Source organism: Phaethon lepturus, unplaced genomic scaffold (assembly GCF_000687285.1).
Source record: "Phaethon lepturus isolate BGI_N335 unplaced genomic scaffold, ASM68728v1 scaffold4557, whole genome shotgun sequence".
NCBI lineage: Eukaryota > Metazoa > Chordata > Aves > Phaethontiformes > Phaethontidae > Phaethon > Phaethon lepturus.
The window spans coordinates 25,311-38,669 of NW_010552415.1; the positions used below are offsets into that span (position 1 = coordinate 25,311).

General features: G+C 39.7%; 1 protein-coding gene across 1 annotated transcript in view; it reads right to left on the minus strand.

Moving 5' to 3' along the window:
• Window positions 1–2,048: 2,048 nt before the first annotated feature.
• Window positions 2,049–13,359, minus strand: part of LOC104623963 (zinc finger protein GLIS3-like) — a gene marked incomplete at its 5' end in the record, with an annotated part of 52,730 nt that continues 41,419 nt past the window's right edge. Inside the window, 3 exons of the mRNA XM_010291199.1 lie at window positions 2,049–2,185; window positions 3,391–3,573; window positions 13,292–13,356. Of these exons, the coding sequence (XP_010289501.1) occupies window positions 2,049–2,185; window positions 3,391–3,573; window positions 13,292–13,356 (385 nt within the window). The remainder of the gene's footprint in view (window positions 2,186–3,390; window positions 3,574–13,291; window positions 13,357–13,359) is intronic.

Consider the following 13,359-nt stretch of genomic DNA (forward strand, 5'->3'; position numbering starts at 1 on the left):
ACCAAGTTATGCATGTGCAGTGACCGCAGAATGGGTTTTAAGGTAGCACAGAATTAAAGCTCCATTAAAAAGCGAAACTCACCATCAATGCACTTGGCCAGATCATACACGAAAGCGAAAGGAGTGTCTTTTTGCCTGTCTGTGTAGCTGTGTAAGGAAGACTGATGTCATTTAAGCCGATGCAAACCACATACAGTAGCCACTAGGGCTACTATTGCAAACTGAAGCAGAGGGACACATTCACTTGTGACGTGAGAAGCAGAATAAAAGGGGGAAGAATCTAGTACAGAATTATCTGTATTTAAGCCGTATGACTTCTTATTGTACATAATTTATCTGCATCCGTATATTCCTTGCATATCCATATATTCTTTGCATATCCATGTATTCTTTGCATTTATTGGATGAAAATCTCTCCACTAAATATATAAGCACATATGCCTGTATACAAGAACATATTTCATGAATGTAAACCTTGAAAGATTGCCAGTGTTTATAAACATCTGAAAATAAATTCATCCATGCAACATAATGGCAAATTAAATCATTAATTTGACCCAAACGGCATTCAACAACTGTCAAAAGCTTCTCAGGATAAAAAAATGTTTGTATAAACATTTTTTAAAATTCACCTTTCTAGGCAAGTGATTTCAGAAGCATAGTTATGGTCTAGCCTGTAAGAATGAACTTTGGATTTTTGTCCTTCTTATTAAGACAGGTCATGAGAATGTTAAGATGCACACTACACAGTAAGAAGTCCACAAAATGGATGAACTGGGATTAATAACCTAAAAACTCAGCCTTACATAATGTAAGACTTGCTCCCAAGGTATACAGGATCACAGTGATGACATATCTCCACTGCAAAATACTGTTTTTAACTCATACCCTTGTAGCTTTCATGAAGGGCAACCTCATTTGCTTGCATCCTGGACTAAATTCGAGAAGCAGAGCCTGACATTGAGTAGAAAAATCAAAACAACCAAACCAGCTCTGGTTTACATCTCTAAATAACCAGAGGGAACAAAGCAAACTTAAGAGTAGCTCTTCTTCCTGAAAATGTGGTATGGAAATGAAAATGTTAGGGCAACAAAAATTTAATTGAATCAGTACAGATTGCTTTTAAAAGATCTGGGGAATTGAAGGAAGAATCTTTACTAGAGGGTATTTTAAACCTTCCTACAGAGTACACGCAGCAATAAAGCTCTACAATATAATTAAAAATCAACAGAATGTTAGAACATACTTATTCTTATCTAGCAGCTGTGCTAAATACAAAGTCCATGTACCTTCTCATGTAGTGCATTTAACCCTTCATATTCATTGCATAAAGCACGGGGTCAGAAGGAGTATTGGAAAAATAGCAATGGCCATATTGTATGGCTTAAAATATAGAGGAAAGGAAAAGAAACCTAAACTGAGACCTGTAAGAAATCCAGTACCAATGATATTTGGCTCCAAAAAGAAGCCACACCCATGCCTCTAATGGGTAGTGCCAGGATGTATGTCTAATTTCTCTCCCTTTTTGATGCTGGTGTGTGTTTAGCTTTTGAAGCATCACATGCAAACAGGTTGTGCAAAAAGCTGTGTGCTTTTAAAATGTTTGTAGTATGCTCTGGTTTTACTTCTTTTCCTTTTTTTAAAAAAAGGAATTTTCTAAAGCTGTGTTCTTCAGTAAGTCCACCCATTCAGCTTGAAAGGATTACAGCTAAGAAGCAGTTTTCTTATTCAGTCTGTGAATTCCCTTTGAGAAATTAAAAAAAGAAAGAACAAAAAAAGTACAGTTGCTGTGCCACAGATGAAAAGAAAAGAAACAATTCCTAAGGTTTTGGCAAAGCTTGCTTTCTCCAAACATTCTCCTTCTCAGCTGACTGCTTGATTATATGATGAATGCTTGGTGATTGCTTTTTTCCTCTCCATTATGTATGTATATCAACTCATATCCCCATACATACGTGTCAGTTTCAGGGAGAGGAAAATTTTGTAGCGAAGTATCAGAAGGGCAAGATGAAATGGAATCAAGTTCTTGTAACTAGATTCATATTACTTTAGCCTTCAGTGTAGACAGAAGAAAGCTGGCTAGAACAACGATCCACTGTATTTACTTGTAGGAAACTGCTATCCTCTGGCATGCTGCGAGCTGAATCACCAAAGATACCTGTGGACCCCGCTGGAAAGTCATAAACTGGAAAAAATACAAAAATAATTAATTAACTAGGGTAACTATGTCATGGAGAATGCCCCAATACTTATACAGAGAACTGGAAATGGCTTTAAACCAAATATGCAAACAAAACAAACAAGCCAACATATGTATGAAATTAATAATTACATAACTTACTGCTTATGAAGGGAGGAACTTCAGTTCTGTCAGAATGAAGTCTGGAGTACAGCAGATCTCATCGCAACTAACACTTGCCCATTTAATGGGTGCTAAAATTGTGATACTTTTAAAAATAAAATTCATGCTTGCTTATTGAATTTCATCATATCCAACATATGATAAGAGGCAATAAAATATTGTAGAACTCTTGCTGTATAGAACTCTTGCTGTAAAGCAGACCCTGGCACAGAAATTACTAACTTCTAGAAGCAACACTAGTAAACGCAAGACCAACTGTTTGCAGACAAAATCCCACCTTTTGGATTACATCGTTACATACTGTGAGATGCCCCTTTGAAGCTACAGGTGCTTTTTAATGCACTGTTGAAGGACCAACATGTAAAAGAGATTTCAAAGCACAACAAATGTTAAGTGAAATCATCCTATGTGGAAGGATAATAGAAGACTTGGGCATCAATTTTGCTTAGGCCCTAAGATTACGGCCACTGTCTTGTGCTGATCCTCTGCACAGGGGTAACTTTCACCCTTCCAGAGCAGCATGCAAGCCCCTTACGTACCTTCCAGCTGGGCAGAGACTAAGCCAAGTGCGCAGAGAGAAATGTGCACCCAGGCAGTTTTTGTCGTGGAAATGTGAATAAATTAAATTAAAGACTGAGAAAAATCAAAGCAAAATCAGTGGTTTGAATCATCTCAGGTCCCTGCTACAATACGTACAGCAGAATGGAGTATCTGCACAAATATCACACAGGGCTCAGTAGGCTGTATTTCAAAGCAGATACATGAGATAGTGACTGTCTGACCCCCAGAGGTTTGAACCTTGAGAAGCTCTCAACAGTGCGCAGTCGCACACGGGCCAGATGTTACTGTGACCCATGGTGACCCACGGTCCCAATGCCAACCACTCCATAAAGGTCTGAAAAACATCTTCTCTTTGTGAAGAGTCGAGTCTGTCATGACAGGTCCCAGTCACATACACAGCTCAAGCGTATCCATCAAAGCCCCCAAATTGTACGTAACCACCCACAAAGTCCCCAGCTGTCATTCACCTGTAATACCAGAAGGAGCTGAAAACGTTCGATGGAAAATGCCAAGCCCTGCCTGGCCCGCTGACGTGGGAACTATGCAGTCTTCAAAAGGAGGAACCATATTGCAAGAAACACCATGTTGTACATTCTTCTGAGTGTCAGCATAATGTGGAGGGCAGAAAGTCTGGAGCTGCCCATAAAAACCTACAACAAGGAGAAGAAAGAGGTCAGTAAAAGACCTGGACAGAGATACAAGGGATAGCACATGGAACCGTGGCCGTGAGAATAATAAAAACCTCAACTGCAGTAGCAGCAGGACCTCAATTATTTTGCACCAATAAACCAGCTTTGATATGAAACTCCCTAAGACTTTCTCCAGTTGCTACTAATTCCGAACACAATCTGCTTCATGGACATCCTGATTCCAGCATGACTTGTGAGAGGCACTGAGTGGATAGAAGCTGACATTTTTCAGGAAATCTCTCCCTTTACTCTGCAGTCTGCTGTCTGAACTGGTACTCTCCAGATTTCACACCGGGCTGCTGCCTGAAAAATCTAAGAAAATGCTTAATTCAAAATAAAAGAAGATTACTTGAGTAAGGTCTGAATAAAGTCTGAGGGCCTGTCACTGATGACAGTGGGGACATGCATATGAGACTCAGAAAGGCTGCTAGCTGATGATCCATGGGGCCTGCTGTTTGTACGTACAGAGTGAGAGTCTAACCCACTCATTGGTAGCAATGAGTCCACATGGAACACAACCAAGACCATTGTGTTGCAGGACATAAAAATCCCTACCAGGGATTTTGTTCTTTAAGTTGTTTTTTGTTCCTTGAGTGATATTTGAGATAGGCATATAAGCACTGAGTAAGTTCACATTGAAGTTCACGCCAAAATATATCCTCATATAACCAAAACCATGCTTCTTGGTAAAACGGGGACACGTATGCAATCTAAGAGGCGCAGACAGATGTTCTGCAGTAGATTGGCCTGAAGATTTTTCTCATGGAAACAAGGTCCTTCCTCCTCCTTAAAAAATTGCTGCTAAGTCTAAGTTTTGGAGATTTTGCTCAGAGTCTGAAGGATGGCTTTTATAGGTAAAAAAGTGTGGTATGCATTTATTTCTTTTTCTATAATACGTTATTAGAGTATATGTCAGAAGTGAAACCATTATAAATTCAGTATTACAATCTGTATGTATTTTCCTTTTAAGAAAAACTGTGAATCAAGCTCCTCTCTGCCAGATGCTGTGGCTCCTTGTTCTCACCCCTCTCTTACTCTGCATAAAAGAAAAAGGAAAAAGACAGTGCACTGCCTCCAAGGTGTTACATAGAAACTGTAGGTCTTGACTGTCCAAAAATAGGCCCAGGAGTGACACAGTCTCTGAAGACTGTATTAGCAAACAGCTTATTGCCTAAGGGCTCCTGTGATATTCTCTTGATGAAGATTATATTGTGGTAACTCATACTAAAAAGTCACTGTCAAAAAAAATTACCCCTACCTTAGAAAGCATCTTAAGGAATTTCCTGTGTCTCAAGTTTATTCCAGAGACATTACTGTCAACAGAAAAGGCTGACGTGCAGGGCTGTCTCCTCTAGCCAGTCTAAACCAAGATCCATATGACAAAGTCCTTCCAGCTGAATTTCCTTTTAGCGTAGAAGGATCAATAAAAAGAAACAACAACAAAACTTCCCCTAAACCATTAAAACATCAACATCAGAAAAAAGGGAAGAAAGGGGAAAAGAGGAATTGAAAAACATTTTTAAATGCATCTTCTGTATATAAACTCTGTACTGCAGACACTGGTTTACAATTCAAGAACTTAAAAGACTCTCCTCTCTTTAGGCATTTGTTTATTGTCTTTTGGATATTATAAAAAAGGAGGAAACCTTGTTACTTTCAGTGATTATAAATGTTCACAGATTTGACTTCAAAGAGCGTTTAGTACTAGGAGGGAATAAGGACTCCTAATCTGGATAGTTACGGGGACAACCAGTACAAATTAATCCTTCCACGTGTTCAGGAATTAGTCTCAGAACATCCATGCTGTCTAGTTGGGGAAGTATATTTATACCAGACATTCAGCTTTCATGCCTGGGATCTACTGATGTCCATGAGCAGTAACAAACCATGAGTAGTAAGCAAATTAGTCGGCAGGATTAAAAGCTCATTTCCCTCCCTAAAAGTAATGGGATGTTTGGGTGAGCAGCATATGACAAAAGGCCTTTGGGTACCATTTAACAGTTCAAGGATCAAGGAGATATCCCAGAGGACAGGAGATTATAAGCAGAGAAGATCCTTTTATGAGAAGCATGAAAGATGGAATCAAAAGCTATTGATATTTGAGAGGGACACGTCTAAATGTCTTGGGTATTATATGACACCTGAACATAACTACTAGCCTATTCATTCATTACTAGTAATTAGAAATGCCTCACATGGGGCATCTAGTTTTGATTTATGAATAAAAAGTATTTTAAAAATAAAAATTTTATATTGGTGCAGTTCCACACCCCAACCCAAACGAACCTTCCAACCTCAAATTCCTTTACAGGGATAGTCTATGCTTAGAAACATATTATGAACATAAGGCACTTGGACAACTTTTTCTGGATCGTAGCTAGGAGCTAGGTGTATTTCCATTAACTTTCCTATGGAAGTGTGCACATGGGACTGTTGTTTGCTAAAGCTGCACTGAGTGTTTATGTACAGATCACGCATTTCATAAATAATAGGGATGGAGAAAGGAGAAGGATGCAGTGGAAAACATGCTGTATCACTTTATGTGATATAACTGATTTTCTGCCAAGTGGGAGGAGGGATGCACAATTTAGGGGTTTTAAGATTCTAATTATTTTTCCTTTGAGTCTAATTTCTGAGGTCTCTGTGAGGAAAAGTACAAATGTTGGCAAGCATAAGATGTGCTTGGATTGAAACAGAAAACTCAATATTTAAAAACATCAGAATAGGCCAGGACTATGGACAGGAGAAGACAGTCTGAACCTGCACCCAGGAACTCAGAAGAGACCTTATGGGGAGGTCTAGGTAACAATGGTAAGTAAAACTTAGTCTTCACATTTTATTTAGTAGTCTTGCAAGACATTTCTGTGTACACACAATGAGATAAATGCCTAATTTACACATACATAACAAGAGTTTAGATCAGACAAATAATTATGTGAAAGAACACTGAAACAATTGTCAGTGTTGTGTCTGAAAACCTGCATAAAAAAAGAATATTTTGACTTCATTTAAAAGAAGAAGGGAAAGAAAAGGGAAAAGCAAAGAGAAAAACAAAGCGAAAAGAAAAGGGAAGGAAAAATAAAAAGTAGAAGCACACTTCCTCTTCCACAGCAGGCATAATTTGCAGACTGTGTGCTCACTCTAGAGAGGCTGAACACTCATAGATTCCTTTGTCTTTTATAAAGGCTGCAGGCACTTAGAGCACTAGCTCTAAGATGATGCTTTCAATCTTTTTTTTTTTTTAAAGTTTAACTGCAACACAACTGAGCCAGACTACAAAGCATGTTTGGAATTTATAACCTGTCAATCTTAGATGTTCAGTCCTGACATTTAAGAATCAACTGTAGTAAAATAAGATAAAATGAGAGAAAAAAAAATAGCCATCCAAAACTTGACTTAGAAGCTACATATGTATTGACAGTTTTTTCGTCCTTTAAAAATGCATTTAAAATAAATTTTTCTCTCAACCAGCAATAGGACACACTGTGAAAGTTTACTATTGAGTCTGACTAGTTACCAGAAAGAACCATTTCAAGCTATAGTGGTCTGAGCCAGCTGGCAAGAGCCTTCAAGACACATGCTGAAATGTCCTTTCACATTGCTCTGTGCTCATTCTCTTTTTGTGCCTTTCTCACAGCATCCTGTTCCTGATGCAGAACAATCTGGCAGTAACTTTGACTATTGCTAGCTGAAGCCTGGCAGAAGAATTGCTTACCTTGGGGTTAAGCTATTGTGAGTCATAGCCTCTGTGTTTGCTCATTCCCTACTTAAGCAAAAGAATAGTGTCTAGCAAAGTCTTAGAAGCTTTGACCCATTGGTACATTAACAGCTATATTGCAAAAAGAACCAGGGAAGTGCACAAAGCACTTTCATTAACTGATAAACCGCCAAATAATTTTTTAAGATGGAAAGAGCACAAAAAGGTAATTCAACTTTCCTAGATACATGTTCTTTTCATGATTCAGTGTCATAAATATCCATCTCTTAAAAAGGAGAACCATAAACAGGAAAGAGCAGAACAGAGCATACATTGTTCTCTTCCCCTCAGTTATTTAGCACTATTCTAAATGTCTTCATCCACGTCTGCAGTGCATCAGGTCACAGTATAGAGGTCTTTGAACCACAGCCCAAACATGATACAGTAAAATCTCCTAACTTGGTATCAGGACCTCTTCCCTTTATTCATATGGTGCCATGCCCAAGACAACCTACATTACTGCTCAGTGTAGGACAACATGGCCTAGACCCTAGGACTAACAGGCCCTAGACCCTGACCGTAGCTGGTCCCTCATTTAAGATTATCTGTTAGAGAACTACCTGTAGCATCAGTTTTCTGTGTTTTCATGCAGCACTGGAAAAATAAAAAAGGCGAACCGGTTGGCTAATGAAGTTCCAGAAACAGAATGTTTCTTCTCAGGACTGCAACTGTGGATTCTATCAGTTGCTTTCTTATTAAGCTGTTTAAAACACACACACGCACAAGGTTGTATCAATTCTGTTTCTTTGAATCAGTACACTATAGCCAAGATCCATGGCGTCAAGATACAGTTATTTTTCTGGCATGATAGCATTATTTCCCGAGGAAAGTAAAATACTTTTAAATATGATAAAATAGCTGTATACTGCAAAAATCTCTTAAAAAAGCAAGAAGCTCTTGTTCTTTATCACATACACAGTCTCATCCTGAGAGATGCTGAGCATCTGGAAATCCCAGATACACTGCCTGTCTCAAATTCACAGCTGAAATCATAGTCCACATGAGTTTGTGACAGAGTCCTGATCCCATTGAACTGATGTGGACAAAGATTTCATTACAGATATGTAATGAATGACTACCACAGTTATCATTTCCATAAGGTAGGAAGTTTCTGATGGACATTTATTTCCTCCTCAGTCAGCTCTCTGCCTGGCACCACAAAGAGAGAATATTTTCTCAAGGAAATCATTATAACTGCTTTTAAGAAATATACAACATGATGTCTCTACTGCTATGGCATGTAAAAATTCGAGCTGTCTTTAGCTTGAACTACTTCAAAATAGTGTTCCTCTGCAGTATATTTCTACAATGTCCACAAAGTGAATTACACAAACTTCAAATAATCATTTGGTACGACCTGAATGTGAAGAACAAAAGGAAAAGAGAGTCACATATTGTACTGCCAGACTGACTTGCAAATGTGCAAAACTAGAAAAGTTTGTATTTATTTAAATCTGATTATTTGTAATTAAAAGATAACCGTTACTAGTAGAGCTGCCTGTATAGATACACCAGTGTAGCTAACTCATATCAGCTAGCAATTTTTTTAAAGAAATGGAAACTTTTTCTTTTAACTGAACATTTTGCATGACTTTTTTATTTCTTCCATTACTCGGCCAGCATTGGTCATAGGTCACTAGCTCACAGCTCACAAACACATATGACACGAGTTACAGGCACAATTTCAAAGGATGGTCAGATTTCTAGTACAAAACTGTTCACAGTATCAGAAGCATCCAGAATCGTCAGCTGTGTCCATGTCCAGAGGAGCTTTACCTCACTCTATACTATAAGCACAAGAAACTTGCTCACTGTGAAGGAGGGGTTTCTATTGCTGCTCTTTTCTTTCCTACCTCATGCATCTCTTCTGACTTGTCTCAGAGCAATACCTTATTCTTGCAGATGCCTGTGTGCTGCAGATGCCTGTGTCTTCAGGTACCTCTGCTGAGATCCCTGTAGTTCTTGGCTGAAAATCTGGGTCAACTGTTGCAGATTTCCAGGACCTATACTTTCTTCTACTCTGTCTACAAACACATAGTACAATGGTGACAAGCTGGGAAGTCGTCATGCCAGTCTCTGGTTCAGGATAATTTCAGATTTACTGTCCATGGTAATCCAATAAAGATACTACAAACTGATGAAAGGAAAAGAAGAGCTTCACTTCTGCAGCTCAGTGAGTCATCTAACATCATTGCTTCCAAACATCCCGTGGAGCAAAGGAAATCGTGAACTTCCAAGAGAAGGAAAGAGAATATTTAGTCACTATAAAATATTAACCAAGACAATAAAAAGCCCTCTCTGTCATTAGTGTGTATCTGATGCTGAAAATCACTCAGAACAAATAATGAAATCTGAACTGTAGACAATGTTCTTCCCAGAAAAAGCAGTTTCACAATACAAGTAGCTATTAGATGTAAAAGGCTTGTCAGTCTTGGATCTTCTACATAATTTCTTTCTAAAGGATAGTGCTCTGAGATCTCCATGAGCTTTTAAGATGCTCAGACTTTCAGTAAGGGAGTCTGTTTAGAACTTGTTTTCTTCAAAAAGCTCTCAGGCAATGAGCTCCTCAGCACAACCTATTTAAATGGAGTTGACAAGTTTAAGACTACATATTGAGACAAAAATGTTACCATTTTTTGGTAGCAGACTGAGCTGAAGTGGGTATAAATCATAAAAAGGCAGGTTATGAACTGCAAGAGACTAGAAACTAACAGAGCTTCCCACAGACTCTTCTTATATACCAAATAGTCCAGGCTGGTGAGATAACTCCATGGTGTTTTTCTACATTATAATGATGTGACCAAGGAAGATGGTGATCTTTGTATTGCTGGTGGGAAAGGATGACCATGAACTCTTGAAACATTTGTTTTTGAGAGGGAGAGTTTAGGCAAGCCTTTCAGGCACACAGGACAAACAAAGCTTTCAGTGTAGCACATGGGAGTGAGACAGCTGTGCTTAAGTTGGAGGGAGTACATTCTGAGAAAATACATCTTATAGCAACAAGAGGTTACTTAACCCATGAAAGAACATTTAATACCCAAATGTGGTTATTATATTGCAATGTATTATATTTTTCAATACTAAAAAAAAAAAAAAATTAGAGTTCAGCCCACATTTGTCTTCTATCAGTTTTAAGTGCAGAGATCCTTACAATTGCAACTTTGAGTTGCTATCTATGTGTATATAATTCCTGTCAGCAATGTCTATTTTCAACATAGGTTTTCCTAAGACAGGGATGTAAACGCCGTAATGCTAACGTGGGACTAGAGAAAGGTCCAAGCCCTTGAGGTTATCCATTTTTCGATCCACACAAAAGACAGTATTAAGCTCTATCTTAAATTTGGATGTGGACAATGTCACCTGGGCAAGGTTCGAGAAGTGGACCTGTGAGAACCTCCTGAGGTTCAACAAGGCCAAGTGCAGGGTCTTGCACCTGGGTTGGGGCAAGTCCCCGTATCAGTACAGGCTGGGGGATGAAGGGATTGAGAGCAGCCCTCCCGAGAAGATCTTGGGGGCACTGGTGGATGAAAAGCTGGACAGGAGCCAGAAATGTGCACTCTTGGCCCAGGCAGCCAACCATATCCTGGGCTGCATCCAAAGCAGCATGGCCAGCAGGTCGAGGGAGGGGATTCTACCCCTCTACTCTGCTCTGGTGAGACCCCACCTGGAGTCCTGCCTCCAGCTCTGGAGCCCTCAGCACAGCAAAGACATGGACCTGCTGGAGCGGTTCCAGAGGAGGGCCAACAAAATGGTCAAAGGGATGGAACCTGTGAGGACTGTCTGAGAGAGTTGGGGTTGTTCAGCCTGGAGAAGAGAAGGTTCTGGGGAGACCTTATTGCAGCTTTCCAGTGCTTAAAGGGGCCTTATAACAAAGACAGGAACAAACTTTTCAGCAGGGCCTGTTGCAACAGGACAAGGGATAATGGTTTCAAACTAGAAAAGGGCAGATTCAGACTAGATACAAAGAAGAGATTTTTCACAATGAGGGTGGTGAACCACTGGCACAGGTTGCCCAGAGACGTGGTAGATGCCCCATCCCTAGAAACATTCTTCAAGGTCAGGTTGGATGGGGCTGTAAGCAACCTGCTCTAGTTGATGATGTCCCTGCTTACTGCAGGGGGGTTGCACTAGAGCACCTTTAAAGGTCCCTTCCAACCCAAACTATTCTATGATTCTATGACTCTATGATTCTATGAATGGGGCTTCAGTCCATGTGTGACATTTGCCCAGATGAAGGTCTCTACTGGGCTGTCTTCCTATAATGTTTTTAATGACCCATGCCTTTTGTCCTTTCAAAATCCTCTTTGGACTGTAAGGGCGGGAGATGGGAACACAGTAGCATCACTCTGGCCTGCCCTAAGGAGAAGATGCCCAAGCAGATATGGAGCTAGCTAGCAAATATATTGCTGACAGTGCAATTCTTGTGTGGAGCTGCAACTAATCCAAGATGATCTGTGAGTCTCTGGCCGGCAGGTTTCTTTGGAAACTGCTCAACTTTGAAGCAGCAGGTTGTGATTCTGGCTTCTACAATTACTGAAGCTCCCATGACCATGAGAGGAAGAGGGTGGTAAAGCCATCTATGCACTCAAAGACAATTTTTCTTCCAGGCAGGAAGACAGACTTTAATGTCTGGATGCCTTTGTGGAAGATGAGTTCTTGCCAAATACTCAGCATAAAAGGAAACTGAAATGTATTGTACTGTGGAAATAGGAAGGCTAACCTGATCCCTTCATGCCCCATATGCTGGGAATTTATTGGACCTGTTCTGGCATGTCTTTGCATATGTCACATGACAATGAACAGTATATTACTAAATTTCATCCTGTACTCTGCTGGCCCTAAATTATTAGTGAAACTTTAAACAGAGAATAGAGAAAGCCAGTTCATAGCCATTAGTAAATTTCATGTTCTTCTAGTACTCATCAGTGCTGTACAGGATTACCAGTTCCTGGCAGAAAAGCACCTGGCTCAAATCCTGCTCACATGTGGTCTAGTATGATAAGAAGAACAAAATAGGAGTGGCACCTTCCTTTCTCCCCTTCACACTCATAACTTCTGGGAGATGCCTCAGTGTCCTGTCTCATTCCTTTGCCTAGAGAGTCTGCTTCTACTAGTGGAAGAAAATAAAAGCAGCCTTGGTTTTCTCAAGATGTTTTCTATGATATCTACTGTGATAATTATCAAGAAGCCTGATCAAAAAGCAGAATCCCAAGTTCTATAAAAGTCCAGTGTGCTATGTACCTTATGTAAGTAAATATGGCAAACCATCTATTTAAACAGTCGAAACAGCATACAGCTGTCAACACATTTCTGAAATGTTAAGGTAATTACCATTCAGACTCCATACCAGCTAGAAAAAAACCCAACAAAACAACCCAACATTGTTTTCAGCTGCTGTTAATTTTCTTCTTTGCTACAGAAGTTTATACTTGATTGAACAAAGAGGGAGAGGGAAGTTTTGTAGAAGCTGTTTACACAGCGCAAGTGGTAAAACAACTGCAAGAGACATGTATGCTAATAAAAGAAGAGGTCTCCATCACTCCTCAAGTGCAAGGGAGAAACATATTCCACCTCCTGAAAACCCGGTAACACTTTACATGCAAAGTTGGGAGGGATTAGAAGCATTACATCAGAAAATTAAAAGCAGAGGCCATCACAGGATTATTTGCAGTTCTATTTCAACAACAGCTCTGAAAATTGGTCTGAAGAGAAATCTGTAACTCCATAGTAAGATTAATAACAATTAGTTAAGCTAAGAATTTTAAGGAATTCTGAGGGCAGGGTCCTGAAGGCTACTTTCCAGGGTCTTTCAAAAGGAAAGTTGTCGTAAAAATACCAGCGCCCGCCCTCAAAGCACTTAATTTGAAGCCAAGGAGCAGTGACAAACAGCTAACATGAGTGATGAAGATTCTTCCTTCTTACCTTGGATGTGGAGGCTACTTGGTTGAAAAGCAGGGTTTGCTGCTGGCTGGGACGTCTTTAGAGGCATT